This window comes from Nyctibius grandis, chromosome 23 (assembly GCF_013368605.1).
Source record: "Nyctibius grandis isolate bNycGra1 chromosome 23, bNycGra1.pri, whole genome shotgun sequence".
In the NCBI taxonomy this organism is placed as follows: domain Eukaryota; kingdom Metazoa; phylum Chordata; class Aves; order Nyctibiiformes; family Nyctibiidae; genus Nyctibius; species Nyctibius grandis.
The window spans coordinates 187,758-201,634 of record NC_090680.1 but is presented as its reverse complement, the minus strand read 5'-3'; the positions used below and the strand labels follow the sequence as shown (position 1 = coordinate 201,634).

At 70.6% G+C, this 13,877-nt stretch overlaps 3 protein-coding genes across 13 annotated transcripts; 1 reads left to right on the top strand and 2 right to left on the bottom strand.

Annotated features, from left to right (window-relative positions):
* Window positions 1-1,374: 1,374 nt before the first annotated feature.
* On the bottom strand, window positions 1,375-9,559 carry PPP1R13L (protein phosphatase 1 regulatory subunit 13 like). Of its 7 annotated transcripts, none has more exons than XM_068417395.1 (14): window positions 9,507-9,559; window positions 8,895-8,989; window positions 7,610-7,672; window positions 6,803-6,921; window positions 6,365-6,731; window positions 5,589-5,687; window positions 5,359-5,450; window positions 4,875-5,241; window positions 4,287-4,729; window positions 3,450-3,587; window positions 3,081-3,214; window positions 2,588-2,754; window positions 1,948-2,147; window positions 1,375-1,654 (listed from the first exon to the last, which is right to left on the bottom strand). In XM_068417395.1, exons 3-14 carry the CDS (start codon window positions 7,662-7,664, stop codon window positions 1,616-1,618), a joined length of 2,220 nt encoding a protein of 739 aa, XP_068273496.1. In that variant the 5' UTR covers window positions 7,665-7,672; window positions 8,895-8,989; window positions 9,507-9,559; the 3' UTR covers window positions 1,375-1,615. The 7 variants fall into 7 exon arrangements, with proteins under 7 accessions (XP_068273496.1, XP_068273498.1, XP_068273499.1 ...); XM_068417397.1 differs by having other exon boundaries at window positions 8,927-9,009; window positions 9,507-9,541; XM_068417398.1 differs by having other exon boundaries at window positions 8,927-8,989; window positions 9,507-9,538.
* Window positions 9,560-9,644: 85 nt separating this feature from the next.
* LOC137673056 (uncharacterized) lies at window positions 9,645-11,308 on the top strand. 2 transcript variants are annotated; one of them, XM_068417570.1, is made up of 3 exons: window positions 9,645-9,717; window positions 10,282-10,421; window positions 10,971-11,308. In XM_068417570.1, exons 1-3 carry the CDS (start codon window positions 9,711-9,713, stop codon window positions 11,193-11,195), a joined length of 372 nt encoding a protein of 123 aa, XP_068273671.1. In that variant the 5' UTR covers window positions 9,645-9,710; the 3' UTR covers window positions 11,196-11,308. The 2 variants fall into 2 exon arrangements, with proteins under 2 accessions (XP_068273671.1, XP_068273670.1); XM_068417569.1 differs by having other exon boundaries at window positions 9,695-9,717; window positions 10,260-10,421; window positions 10,774-11,308.
* ERCC1 (ERCC excision repair 1, endonuclease non-catalytic subunit) lies at window positions 11,280-13,371 on the bottom strand. 4 transcript variants are annotated; one of them, XM_068417566.1, is made up of 8 exons: window positions 13,170-13,371; window positions 12,973-13,076; window positions 12,608-12,725; window positions 11,996-12,069; window positions 11,805-11,904; window positions 11,644-11,715; window positions 11,471-11,539; window positions 11,280-11,385 (listed from the first exon to the last, which is right to left on the bottom strand). In XM_068417566.1, the coding sequence occupies exons 1-8, from the start codon at window positions 13,311-13,313 to the stop codon at window positions 11,332-11,334; spliced, it is 735 nt and encodes a 244-aa protein (XP_068273667.1). In that variant the 5' UTR covers window positions 13,314-13,371; the 3' UTR covers window positions 11,280-11,331. The 4 variants fall into 4 exon arrangements, with proteins under 4 accessions (XP_068273667.1, XP_068273666.1, XP_068273668.1 ...); XM_068417565.1 differs by having other exon boundaries at window positions 11,996-12,072; window positions 13,170-13,369; XM_068417567.1 differs by having other exon boundaries at window positions 11,996-12,072; window positions 12,608-12,707; window positions 13,170-13,368.
* Between the last annotated feature and the right edge of the window lie 506 nt (window positions 13,372-13,877).

Sequence of the window (13,877 nt, the reverse complement as noted above, 5' to 3'; positions counted from 1 at the left end):
ACCTGGAGCAGAGCCTGCCGTACCTGAAGGACGCTCAGGCCACCTTGCGAGAGGCGGCCATCGGGTTCATCGGTGAGCCACCGCCCCCGCGGCCCCTCCTTTGGCAGCCTGGGCCCAGCCCCGCCGCTGCCCTGGCAGCGAGGAGCAGCCCTGGGGCTGCCAGAGCCCCTTGTGGCCCCCGCGGCTACTGGCCTTCCCTGGGGTCAGCCCTGCTGGGGGGGAGGGGGGCGTGCAGCTGGGGGGCTGTGCTGCGGGGAGCACGCTGGGGAGCAGGGGGCTGACGACGCTCTGTGCCTAGGGCTTGCCGCCCGACCCCTGGGGCGCCACAACCAGCAGAAGCTGTCTGAGATCATCAGCGGTGAGTCGGGGCAGCGCTGTGCTGGCCGGGGCTGGTGGGGCAGGGGACAGGGCCTGGGCAGGGTGCTGCCGTGCCTCGCCCTGCTGCAGGGAAACGCTTCAGGGGCAGGGGAACGGGGCAGGGGCATTTGGGGCATTGCTGTGCAGCAGCTCTCTCCTGGCCAGGGAAAGAGGCGGTGGGGCTGGCGTGGGCTGGAGGGGACGCCTGGGGGTCTCTGCACACACGGGGGTTCACCTCGGCTGTTTGTTTCTGTCACAGCCCTCGAGCCCTTGACAGAAGACAGCGACCGCTCCGTCCGTTCCCTGGCCGCTGAGACCATCGACACCCTGAGCTCTCAGCGGGTGCAGCCAAGCCCATGCTGGATCCCGCGAGCGCTGCGCTGGTGTTTCCCCTGAGCCAGGCAGAGGAGCAGCTCTCCTTAGGAAAAAAATGGCTCTACTTGAATAAAGGTGGAAGCAGCAGCCCCGACCCGTGGTGTCCTTCAGCTGTGCAGCACCCTGAGCGTGCCGAGCAGACAGTGTCGCTCCTGGCATCTCCCACTGCCTGCAGGACAGTCCCCACCTCAGCACACCCCGGCCCCAGGCTCGTTTCTCCTTTCCCCTTGGGTGAGGCTTTCCCCAGCAGCAGCCGCGTTTGCTCGTCCCCAGGAACGTCTTTTCTTTATGGGCTCATCGAAGGGTGGGCGTGACGCTGCCCCAACGCCGGGGCTGCTCAGGGCTGGCAGCTGGCCCCAGCACAGCCTCTCCCAAGGAGGGAGAGAGCAGAGGGCACCCTCCTGGGTCACCCATCCAGTCCCAAACAAGGTTTCTCCTCCGTGTCACCCCCCGCAGTCTGATGCAGGGGGTGCCCACCCTTGTCCCGGGAGGACCGTACACCCCCATGCAACCCCACCGATCCCGAGCAGCGGGTCCCCACCTGTGTCCCCTCTCCGGTCCCAAACAAGGTGTCCCCACCCGTGTCACCCTCAATCCCCACAGCCCCCCCGCCCCGTGACGCAGAGGACGGAGACCACAGGGCGCAGTCGAAGGCTCTTTACTCCCCAGAGACGCCAACACCGTGGGGTGACACCCGCTGTCACCAGCCAGGGGAAGGTGACGTGATACCACAGGGGCAGGGGGGACACCCCGGGGCCTCGCTCGGACGGGGTGGGACGGGATGGGGGGGCCAGCGAGGAGGTGCCCAGCGGCAAGGGGCACCCATGCAGCCAGCGGGGGGAGGGCCGGCTCAGGCTCCCCCCCATGTTCTCAGGGTCCCCCCTCAGACCTTCTTCCGCTGCGGTCGCACCCTGGGGAAGAGCTGGGGGACACGGAGGGTGTCAGGGGGAGGGTGACCCCCCAGTCCCGCAGGACCACAAGCCATGGAGGGGCCAGGGGGGGCCAGGAGATCCACACCCAGGGCCATGAGCGGGGCTGTGGGGTGGCCATGGGTGCTGTGGGACACCCCGCCGTGGGGTAATGGATGCTGTGGGACCCCTCTGGGGCCGTGGATGCTGTGGGACCCCTCTGGGGCCGTGGGGTGGCCGTGGGTGCTGTGGGACCCCCCCCCCCATCACCCTGGGGCCGCGGGTGCTGTGGGACCCCCGCACTCACCCCGAAGTAGTTGCGGGGCACGTAGCCCTCGTGGCCGTACAGGGACCCCCACCACCAGTCGAGCTCCTCGGGGGGCTGCCGCCGCAGGATGGTGACGGGCTCGCCCTCGCGGAAGGACAGCTCGTCCCCCAGCGCCGCGCTGTAATCCCACAGCGCGTACACGACCCCGCTGTTCAGCACCCCCATGCCCTGCTCCACCTCTGCGGGGACCGGCACTTCAGCACCCCCAGTACCGCTTCCCAGTACCCATATCCTCCCAGCACCCCCAGCCCAGAACCCATATACTCCCACTACCCCCCTCCCACTACCTATAGTGCCCCAACACCCCTGCCTGGTACCAACATACTCCCAGTATCCCCTCCCAGTGCCTATATTCTCCCAATACCCTTCCCAGTACCCATATCCTCCCAGCACCCCCAGCCCAGTGCCCATATCCTCCCAGTATTCCCTTCCAGTACCCATATTCACCTGATACCCCCTCCCAGTACCCATAACCTGCCCAGTACCCCCTCCCAGTACCCATATCCCCCCTCCCAGTACCCATATACCCACAAAATCCCCTCCCAGTACCAGTACCGCCCCACTACCCCTACCCCCACCTCATACCCCTACCCTCCCAGTGCTCCCAGTACCCCCATACCGCTCAGGTAGTTGTAGCAGTCGCCGTAGCCCTCCCGGTAGGGGTCACACTTCTCGACAGCCAGGCTCCCGTCGGTGGCCGTGGTGGCGAAGATGGCGGCGCCGTGGCGCACCAGGGCCCCGCACACGCCCGTGTCGTTGCAGGAGGCGGCGCAGTGCAGCGGGGTCCTGGGCCCCAAGGGACGGGGGAGGGGGACACTGGGGTGGGGGGGACAGGGTCCCCCTGCACCCCCCCAGTGTCCTGGCGATGAGGGACCCCCCTGTCCTCGAAGCCGTGTCTCAGTTACAGGGGGGTTAGTGGGGTCCCCGTCCCCATCACCCCGGGCTCTGGGGGGCTATTGGGGGGTCCCAGGTGTCCCCACCCCTCCCTGTCTCTGTGCTCCTCCTGTACCCGCACCACAGTGTCACTGGGTCCCTGTCCCCCCCGTCCCACCAGCCGTGGCTGTGGGTTCCCCTGTCCCCATGTCCCCCCCGGTGTCCCCGCGGTGTCCCACCAGCCGTGGCTGTCCGGGGAGTTGACGTTGGCGCCGCTGGCTATGAGGAACTCCACGACGCCGTAGTTGGCGCCGCAGATGGCGTTGTGCAGCGCCGTGATCCCCTCCTCGTTGGGCTGGCTCGGGTCCTGCAGCTGGGGACACACACACCTGTCCCCTCCTGGCAAGCCCTGCCACCCGTCCCTTATCCCCGTCCCCACTGTCCCCCATCCCTCGCCAGCCCAACCCGTGTCCCTGTCCCCGCTGTCCCCCCGCCCTTGCCCTTGCCACCCTGTGCCACATCCCCCTGTCACTACTGTCCCCCCACCCTTGTCCCTGCCACCCTGTCCCTGCTGTCCCCCACCTGTGTCCCCGTCACCCCCGTCCCACCTCAGCCACCGCCTGCTGCACCACATCCAGCTCCCCGGTCAGGGCCGCATCCAGCAGCAGCACCAGGGGGTTGAGGCGCACGCGGGCCCCGGGGCGCCGGCGTGGTGACGAGGGGTCCCGCAGGGCCGAGCGGCGCTCCTGCGGCACCAGGGTGTCAGGGGGCCAGTGGACGCCACCGGGGCGCCCGGCACCGTACAGCACCCACGGAACACCTCCCGGGCCACCGGGTGCTTTGCAGCACCCACGGGACACCGCTGGGGCACCTGGTGCTGTACGGCACCACGGGACACCACTGGGGCACCCAGAGTTGTGCACCACCTGAGGGACCTTGGGGACACCTCCCAGGTTGCCCAGTGCTGTACAGCACTCAGAGGACCTTGGGGACACTGCCTGGGACACCAGGCACTATGTGGCACCTCAAGGGGCTCCAAGGGACACTGGACACCACGTGGCACCTCGAGGGGCTCCAAGGGACACTGGGCACCACGTGGCACCTCGAGGGGCTCCAAGGGACACTGGGCACCACGTGGCACCTCGAGGGGCTCCAAGGGACACTGGGCACCACGTGGCACCTCGAGGGGCTCCAAGGGACACTGGGCACCACGTGGCACCTCGAGGGGCTCCAAGGGACACTGGGCACCACGTGGCACCTCGAGGGGCTCCAAGGGACACTGGGCACCACGTGGCACCTCGAGGGGCTCCAAGGGACACTGGGCACCACGTGGCACCTCGAGGGGCTCCAAGGGACACTGGGCACCACGTGGCACCTCGGCAGACTCCAAGGGACACCGGGCACCACGTGGCACCCCAGGGACCCCAGGGACCGCAGGCACTTACCGGGGCGGGTGCGGGGCTGCTGGGAGACTGCGGCGGGGGGCTGTGGCGGGACGGCCGGGCCTCGGGTGCCACCGGAGTTGGGGGTGGCAGGTCAGGCGAGGTGCCGGCGTCACCGGGGGCCGAGGGCTCGTCGCGGCGAGCCGGGCGGTGGAGGAGGCGGGTGATGAGCTGCTGGTACTGGCGGGTGCGGGTGGGCGGCAGCACCGGCCCCGGGTTCTGCTCCATGGAGCCGCGGCGCTTGAGGGGTCGCGGCATCTCGGCCAGCACCCGGGCCACCTCCTCGAACTCGGGGACCCGCTGGGCCTCGGGGGGCAGGAGGGGCTGGAGCCGCGTGGGGCTCAGCGGCCGCTCCAGCCCCTCGGCCTCTCCCCCCTGCAGCAGCCGCTCCAGCTCGGGCTCCCCCTCTGGCACGAGGGGCTCGGGGGGTGCAGGGCGGCCCGATCCTGCGAGGGGGCTGGGGTCAGGGTGCTGCTGCACCCGAGCACCATGACCCCCCACCCACGTGGGTCACACCCTGCAGCCCCACGGACCCCCCCAATAACCCCTAAATCTCCCCTCACCCAGACCCCCACCCCACGGGCACCTCACCTTCGCCCCCAGGCAGCGCCGGGGGGGCCTGCGGCAGCGCCGGGAGCTGAGGCTGTTTTTGGGGTGCGCGGGGGCCGGCGGGGGGGTGCAGGGGAAGCCCCCGACCCCTCCCAGCCCCTTGTTCCCAAAAAGCGTTTTGCAGTTTGAAGATCATGGAGAGAGGCAGAGGTTTGTGGCGGGGGGGTCGCCCCGTCTGGGGGGGCACGGGGATGCGGGAGACGGGCTGTTGGGCGAAGTGCCAGGCGCGGGGTACGGGGGTGCTGGGTGCTGAGCGCCGAAAGGCACCCTCGGCTCGCCGCTCGCCCGCCAACGGGGACACCTTGTAGTTACGGGGCAGCGTGGCGCTGTGTCCCCCGTAAGCACCGTCCTGGGGGGGGGGGCAGAAATAAGGTGTCGGGGGCAGGGGGGGAAACCAGCCCATCTACCCCAGCGTCAGGCCTGGAGGCTGGGGGCAATGGCCGGGACCCCCCCACCCAGCACTCACCTTGCCCTGCGCCCCGGCCCCATCCAGGCTCGACTCCCGCCAGGGTGCCAGCGCCAGGGACACCCGCGGGCCAGGCTGCCCCTCGCTGGTGCCTGGGGGGGGGACACCGGGGTCAGGGAACCCCCCCTGAGCACCCACACCAACACCCCCAGACCCCCACATGGTGCCCCCCAAGCCCCCCCAGTGTCCCCCAGTGCCTCCCCAGCGCCCCCCAGGCCCCCCCAGCTCACGCTCGTAGCCCCCCGAGCCCAGGGGTTTCTTCTCGTAGGCCACGTCCAGGTCGGACTCGTTCCAGCTCTTCTGCGGCCGCCGCTTGATGACAAGGTCATCTGGGGGGGACACAAAAGGGACAGAGGACATGGGGCCGATGGGACCCCCCCCGGCATGGCCCGGACACCCCCTCCCCCGTTCCCAGGCTCTGAAGTTGGGGTACGGGGAGGGATGAGGGCACCCCGGGGCAGGGCAGGAGCATGATGGGTTCACCTGGGGATGGGGACACCCCAGGGTGGGTTGGGGACACCCCAGGATGGGGACAGGAGTGCCCTGGGACAGCTTGGGGACACCTCAAGATGGGGGATACCCCGTGATGGGGTCACGTGGGGATGGGGACACCCCGGGCTGGGTTGAGGACACCCAGGGATGGGGACACGCCGGGGTGGGTTGGGGACACCCCAGGATGGGGACAGGCCAGGGAAGGGTGGGGCCACCTTGAGATGGGGATAGAAGCACCCTGGGACAGCCTGGGGACACCTTGAAATGGGGGATACCCCATGACAGGGACACCTCAGGATGGGGACACCCCAAGACGGACTGGGGACACCGGGGGATAGGGACACCCAGGGTGGCTTGGGGACACCTCGGGATGACGCAGTATCTCAGGGCGGGGCCTCCCGAGGAGGGACAGGAGCACCCCAAAACGGGGACACCCTGGGATGGGGACACCACCCCCCCCGCCTTCAACCCAGGGGACTGTCCCCAGCATGTCCCCACGCTGCGGTGGCCTTACCCTGCGCCCGGTAGGTGCCAGCGGGGCCGGTGATGGAAGGGTACAGCCCGTGGACCTCGTAGGGTGGGGGCGCGGGGGGCCGGGGCGAGGGCACCTGCTCGGGGAAGAAGAGGGACCCCTCGCCCGGCCGAGGGGACCCCCCGAGCCCCACGAACTCGTAGGGCCGATGGGGACGCGGGGAGGGGACGCGTCCCCCCTCGTAGGGCACCGCCAGCACCTTGGGGCGGGGCGAAGGGGCCCGATCCTCTGCTGGGAGATAATGGGGGGGCCGGGGGGAACTGGGGGGGGTCCCCGAGAATTCGGGGGTCTCCGGTGCCAAGTTCCTGCGGCCGAGGGGGGAGCGGGTCCGCGTGGGGCTGTACGGCTCCTGGGGGGGGGAGGAAGGGTGAGGGGGGGGCACAACAGGATGCCCCCCACCCCCCAAATTTGTGACCCTACTTTGGGGGGGCCGGGGCCGTCGGTCCAGAGGGACTCGAGCTGCCGCGAGAGTTCGTCCACTTTGGCCACCGCCGTGTCCAGCTCCACCTGCTTGAGGTCCATGTGCTGCATGGCCAGGGCTGGCGGGGACAAACATGGGGGGTCAGAGGACATCCCCAGAGGGTCCCCGTGTCCCTCCCTGTCACCCCCCCACTCACGCAGGCCAGGGAAGGGTGGGGACACCCTGGGATGGGGATAGAAGCACCCTGGGACAGCTTGGGGACACCCTGGCACAGCCTGGGGACACCCTGGCACAGGTTGAGGGACACCCTGGGACAGTGTGCGGACACTCTGGGACAGCTTGGGGACACCTCAAGATGTGGGATACCCCATGATGGTGTCACCAGGGGATGGGGACACCCCGGGGTGGGCTGGGGACACCCAGGAATAGGGACACCCAGGGATGGGGACTCCCAGAGATGGGGATAGAAGCACCCTGGGACAGCTTGGGGACACCCCAAGACTGGAGTTACCCCATGATGGGGTCATCAGGGGATGGGGACACCCTGGGGTGAGTTGGGGACACCAAGGGATGGGGAAAACCCAGGGTAGGGACACCCTGAGACAGCTTGGGGACACCCCATGATGGGGTCAGCAGGCGTTGGGAACACTCTGAGACTGGAGATATCCCATGATGGGGACACTCTGGGGTGGGTTTGGGACACCCAGGGATGGGGACACCCAGGGAAGGTTGGGGACACCTCAGGGACACCCAAGGAGCCCCTGGGGCCCCCCCGCGGTTGGGCACCCTCCGTGCCGGGGGCTCACACTGGAAGGTCAGGTCCAGCAGGTCCTGGGCACTGCGCAGCTGCTCGCTCGCCATGGTGGCACCTAATGGGGGGGGGGGACACGAGGCGTGACGTAGGGTGGGGGGCACCCTCCCCCGCAACCATGGGTGGGGGGTACCCCTCTGCACAACCCCCCCACCCCCCGCACCCCCAGGGAGGCAGCGGGGGACATGTTGTGACCCGTTCGCCTCTCGGGGAGCCTCGTTAGCATAATTAGGGGTAATTAACCCATCGCCCAAAGCAGGTGCCGCCCCCCCCCTGCCCCCACCCCAGGGCAGCTTTGGGGGGGGGGGTGCACCCCCTATTTTGGGGGGGCAGCAGGACCTCCCCTTCCCACTGGGTGGGGGCAGGATGGAGGGGGGTCACCCCCCCATGGACACCCCCCCCCCCCACCCAGTGGGTGCCCCAGTGCTGGGGGGGGGGGGTTGGGGTGTCACAGGGGTCCCTGGGGACAGCGGGGAGGGAGGGTTTAGGGGACCCCCCCCCCCCCCCCAGCGCCGCGGCCCCACCCAGGCGGCCCCACCCATCCCCCGCCCCCGGGGAGACGGGGACAAGCCCCAGCGCGCCCCGGGTGGGCGGCGAGACGGGAGGGGCACGGGGAGGGCACCCATGGGTGCTCCCCACCCCAGCACCCCAAATCCCACCCAGGCACCCAGAGGTGCTCTACCCCCCCCCCCGCACCCCAAATCCCACCCAGGCACCCAGGGGTGCTCCCCCCCCCAGCACCCCAAATCCCACCCAGGCACCCAGGGGTGCTCTACCCCCCCCCAGCACCCCAAATCCCACCCAGGCACCCAGACGTGCTCTACCCCCCCCCCAGCACCCCAAATCCCACCCAGGCACCCAAGGGTGCTCTACCCCCCCCCAGCACCCCAAATCCCACCCAGGCACCCAGGGGTGCTCTACCCCCCCCCCCAGCACCCCAAATCCCACCCAGGCACCCAAGGGTGCTCCCCCCCCCAGCACCCCAAATCCCACCCAGGCACCCAATTGTGCTCTACCCCCCCCCAGCACCCCAAATCCCACCCAGGCACCCAAGGGTGCTCTACTCCCCCCCAGCACCCCAAATCCCACCCAGGCACCCAGGGGTGCTCTACCCCCCCCCAGCACCCCAAATCCCACCCAGGCACCCAAGGGTGCTCTACCCCCCCCAGCACCCCAAACCCCACCCAGGCACCCAAGGGTGCTCTACCCCCCCCCAGCACCCTAAACCAGACCCAGGGGTTTGCCCCCCAGCCCCACGGGCCCCACGCGGGGGTGGGTACCTGGTGGGGTGCTGGGGGGTGCCGGTGGGTACCTGGTGGGGTGCTGTGGCTGCCGGTGGGTGCCGGTGGGTGCCGGAGTTGCGTCCCCACGGCCTCTACGCCCAATTCCAGAGCGCTGGGTCACGCGGGGGAGGGTGCTGAGCGGGTGGGGGGGGGGGGGGGCCGCACCCTGCGCCCCAGGGTGCTGGGGGTGGGGGGTGGCAGATCCCACGGAGGGGGGGAGGGGGCGGGTCCCACGGCGGGGGAGGAGCCCCACGGGGGCTGGAGGGGGGGCTGGTCCCACGGGGGGGCCTAAGAGACGGGGGCAGAGGGCACGGGGGGGGGGCACGGGTGGGGGGCAGGTCCCAAGGGGACGGGTCCCGGCGAGGGGCAGATCCCACGAAGAGGGGGGCGGTCCCACGGGGGGGGGGTCCCACGGGGGGGGGTGCAGAGCCCCGGGGCTCCCCCCGCCCACCCCCAGCCCCGCCCTGCCCCCGGCGGGTCCCCGGTGCACGCCGGGAGCTGTAGTCCGGGCCTGCCCGCCCCCCCCCATCCCCGGTGCCGCCGCCCCCCCCCCTCGGTGACCCCAGGACCCCCCCGGCCCCTCCCGAACCCCCCGGGGGGTCTCTGCACCTTTAAACGCCGCCGCCGGCCGCCAGCGCTCAGGCCACGCCCACTCGGGGCGGGCGAGGGGGCGTGGCCTCCGCTAGGACCCGCCCCCTCTGCTCCCGACGCCGGACCGTACCAACTGCCCTGCTGGGGGGGGGGGGGGGCGGTTCCGCGCTGAGCGGCGGGGTGGGCGCGCCCGGGGGCGGGGCCACGAGGTGCACGCGGCGCATGGAGGGTGAGTGGGGGGGACGTGGGGGGCTGGGGGGGGGACATGAGGGGACGTGGGGGGGATATGAGAGGGACTGGGGGGGCTGGGGGGGACATGGGGGGCTGGGGGGGGGACATGAGGGGACGTGGGGGGGATATGAGAGGGAGTGGGGGGGCTGGGGGGGACATGGGGGGCTGGGGGGGGGACATGAGGGGACGTGGGGGGGATATGAGAGGGAGTGGGGGGGCTGGGGGGGACATGGGGGGCTGGGGGGGGACATGAGGGGACGTGGGAGGGATATGAGAGGGACTGGGGGGACTGGAGGGGCTGGGGGGGACATAGAGGGTCTAGGGAGGGTATGGGGGGACTGGGGGGGACTGGAGGGACCAGGGGGCACACGGGGTCTGGGGAGGACATAGGGAGCTGGGGGGCACATGGGGTCAGGGTGCTGGAGGGGATGGGGGACATAGGGGCTGGGGGGGACACAGGGGGGGACACGGGGTTTGGGGGGGGCTGGACAGGATGGGGGCGGTACCTGGCGGGGCCCCAGGGCCCCCTGCCCCCCCCAGCCCGTGTCCCCGCCGTCCCCAGGGCCCGCGCGGTTCCAGTGCCCTCCCGAGTTCGAGGCGGTGACCCCCTCCCCGCCCCCCGCGCTGGGGGGGGGGGGCCCTGGGGGGTCCCTGCACCGAGGTGTGGCTCATCCGCGCCCCCGCCGACTTCTGCCCCGAGAGGTCAGCGGGGGGCGGACAGTAACACTGGGGGGGCAGTGACACTGGGGGGGGACGGTGACTGACACTGCAGGGGGGCAGTGACAGTGGGGGCAGTGACAGTGACATCGGGGGACACTGACATTGGGGGGACAGTGACATCGGGGCAGTGACATTGAGGGGCAGTGACGTGGGGGACAATGCCGTCTAGGGGGTGACGGGACTGGTGCCATTGGTGGCATCAGGGGGGACATGGGGTGGTGGTGACAACTGGGGGGCACGGAGGGGCACGCGGCGGGGGTGGCAGTGCCATGGCAGGGGGGAGGTGACAGCGCCAGCGGCTGTGTCCCCCCCTCACGGCCCCGTGTTCCCGCAGCCTCGAGGGCTGCGCGGTGCCGCTGGACGGCTGCCAGCAGCTCCAGCCGCCCGGTGACGGTGACAGTGACAGGCAGCTCTACAGGCTGCGGGGGGTGCCGGGGGAGGGTGACAGTCCCCTTCTCCTGGCCCCTGCCTCCCCTGCTGGCCCGCTGGCCTGCGCCCCCCCCCCTCTGTGGCTGCCTCACCGTCACCCAGAGCTTCGGGCCACCCCCCGGCGTCCCCGTCACCGTCCCTGTGCCAGATGCGCCGCCGGCAAAGAGGAAGAGGAAGAAGAAGATGACGAAGGAGGCGCCGGAGGTGCCCCAAGTGACACCCCCGGGGGGGGCACAGGGACCGGGACCCCCCGCAGATACCGGGGTGGCCCCCGGGGAACTGGAGGTGCCCAAGAAGAAGAAGCACAAGCGGGAGAGGCCGGAGTGACCCTGGGCACAGCGGGGTGTCCCCCCGTGTCCCTGCGTCCCCCCATGTCCCGTCCCCGTGTCCCCCCCCCCTGCTGAGGCCCTGTCACCGATAAATGTAATTTATTATAAAAACAGAGGTCTTGGGGGGCAGCCGCTCATTTGGGGACCTTGAGGAAGGGCTGGTGCAGGATGTCGAAGAGCCGCTTGGCCTGGGGAGGGGGGGAAAGTGTGAGGGGTGGGGGGCGAGGGTGTCCTTGTCCCCTCGTGTCCCCTCCGTGTCCCCTCATCACTCACCTTCTGGGGCCCGACGCCGGGGCAGAGGGACAGATCCTCCCTGGAGGCGTCCACCATGGCCGCCAGTGACTGGGGGACACGGGAGGGACGGTGAGGGGCTGGGAGGGTGGGTGAGGGTCTCAGGGGACATGTCGCTGTCCCCCAGGAGGGTGGCAGAGGGGGGGGGGACTCACCCCGAAGGCGGTGAGGAGGCTGAGCGCGTCCGTCTTATTCACCGATTTGACACTGGTCAGGCAGTCGGTCATCTGGGGGTGACAAAAAGGGGGTGGGGGGACACATCAAGGGACACCCCACAAGGTCCCCACGTTGGGGGGACAGGGGACAGGGAGCGCACCCGGGAGAGGAAGTCCTGCTCCACGCGCTCCTTCAGCAGGTCGGGGGGTTTCTGCTCGTAGGCCTTGTAGGTCTCCAGGTAGCGCCCGGCCTCCTCGGGGCTGGGGGGACACGGGGAGCGGGTGGGGGGCCACCCGGGGTGACAGCGGGGTGTCCCCTCCCTGTCCCGGGGGTGACAGGGACAGCCCCTACCTCCAGGCCAGCAGGAGGGTGCAGTCAGCCAGGACGCAAACCTTGGCCAGGTCCTTCAGCGCAGGGTGGGGGTCCTTCTGCGGGGACAGAGGGGATGGGACAGGGGACACAGGGAGGGGATGGGAGAGTCAGAGGACAGGGACAGAGGGGACAGTGGGGATGGGAGAGGGAGGGGGACAGGAACAGAGGGGTCAGAGGAGAGTGAGGGGACAGAAGGGACGGAGAGGATAGGAGAGTGAGGGGATAGAGGGGACAGGGGACAGAAGGGACAGGAGAGTGAGGGGATGGACAGGGGATGGGGACAGAGGGACGAGGATGGATGGGACAGAGGGACAAAGAGAGCGAGGGGACAGCGATGGAGGGAACAGAGGAATGAGGAGAGCGAGGGGACAGCAAGGAGGAAACGGGTATGGAGGGGACAGAGGGACGAGGAGAGTGAGGGGACAGGGACAGAGGAGCCCAGAGAACAAGGGGACAGGGACCAGAGAGGATGGAGGTGACCAGGAGAGTGAGGGGACAGCAATGGAGGGGACAGAGGCACGGGGACAGCAAGGGGATGGGGATGGAAGGGACAGAGGGACAGCGAGGGGACGGGGCCAGGCAGCCGCTCACCACGTCCACCTGGAGCAGCAGGAGACGCAGCTCGAAGCTCCGGCCCAGGCCCCGCAGGCGGTCGTGGATGTAACTGGGGTGGAGGTGGTGGTACCGCAGGCTGGGGGGACAGGGGACACTGAGGGGACAAGGGGACACAGAGTGACCCCGAGGGGACAGGGGTGACCCCCAGGGGACAGGGGTGACACGGAGGGGACGGGGTGACACAGGGTGACCCCGAGGACACAGGGTGACCCCGGGTGACTCCCAGGGGACAGGGTGACCCCGAAGGGACAGGGGTGATCCCCGGGGGATGGGGGTGACACGGAGGGGCCAGGGGGTGACCCCGGGTGACCCCCAGGGGTGCCCCGCGGCCCCCCGCCCACCTCAGGAAGAGCGCGCAGGTGCTCTGGCCCAGCACGTAGTCAGCGACGATGTCCCCGAACTCCCAGGGCACGTTCCGGACGAACCGCAGCACCGGGTTCCCCCGCTGCGGGGGGGGGGGAGCGCGGGGGTGTCAGGGCCACCCCGGGGGGATGACAGTCCCCTGGTGTCCCCCCCCCCTCCCAGCTCCCCCCCACACCTGCCGCGGGCTGACGATGATGCTGCTGCTCTTGGCGCCCGGTTTGAGCGTGGGGAGCGGGGGGAGGGCGCCGGGGCCGCCCCCGGCCGCTGCACACCCCCCTGGGGGGTCACCGCCAGCCGCGGGGAGCGGGGGAGCCTCCATGGCCCGCCTAGGCCCGGCCCGCCGCGAGGTCAGAGGTCAGCGCGGGGGGTGCCGGGAAGGCTCCGGTGGTGCGCTGAGGGGGCGTGGCTACGGTGCGGCCGTCACCGCCCCCCCTGCGCACGGCGATTGGCTGTGCGCGCTGTCAATCAAAAAGCACGGGGCCGCCTTCCCCGGCTAGTGCTGGCGCATGCGCACTGCCGCGCTGCCCCCGGCCGGCAGGGGCCGCTCTGGTCGTTCCGGTCCTCCCGTCTCTCTATGGTGGTGGGCGGGGTTACGGCCCTGGGGCCACGCCCCCCGGGGAGGCGCGGGGCGCACGGCGGTGCCTGGGGACACGGGGAGGGGACCCTGGGGGACACCAGGGACACCGGAGGACACGGTGGGGGGGGACTCCGGGGACACAGCCCCCGTGTCCCCTGCCCCCCCCAATGTCCCCATGCCCTCCCAATGTTCCCTGTCCTCCAAAGCCCCCCCCCGTCCCCCCCAAATGCCCCCATGGCCCCTTGTTCCCCAAAGCCCCCACCTCCCCTCTCCCCCCCAACTGTCCCTGTACCCCCCCTGTCCCTT

Excerpts from the sequence above, each read along its gene's own strand:
- PPP1R13L (XM_068417395.1), bottom strand. The coding sequence starts at position 7,664 with ATGGCGAGCGAGCAGCTGCGCAGTGCCCAGGACCTGCTGGACCTGACC. Across the intron at positions 5,451-5,588 it reads GGGCTCGGGGGGCTACGAGC|GCACCAGCGAGGGGCAGCCT; the intron begins GTGAGCTGGGGG and ends TCCCCCCCCCAG. Across the intron at positions 5,242-5,358 it reads GGGCCGGGGCGCAGGGCAAG|GACGGTGCTTACGGGGGACA; the intron begins GTGAGTGCTGGG and ends CCCCCCCCCCAG.
- LOC137673056 (XM_068417569.1), top strand. Across the intron at positions 10,422-10,773 it reads GCCGACTTCTGCCCCGAGAG|CCTCGAGGGCTGCGCGGTGC; the intron begins GTCAGCGGGGGG and ends GTGTTCCCGCAG.
- ERCC1 (XM_068417565.1), bottom strand. The coding sequence starts at position 13,313 with ATGGAGGCTCCCCCGCTCCCCGCGGCTGGCGGTGACCCCCCAGGGGGG. Across the intron at positions 12,073-12,607 it reads TGCTGCTCCAGGTGGACGTG|AAGGACCCCCACCCTGCGCT; the intron begins GTGAGCGGCTGC and ends CTGTCCCCGCAG. Across the intron at positions 11,386-11,470 it reads CCGGCGTCGGGCCCCAGAAG|GCCAAGCGGCTCTTCGACAT; the intron begins GTGAGTGATGAG and ends CCCCCTCCCCAG.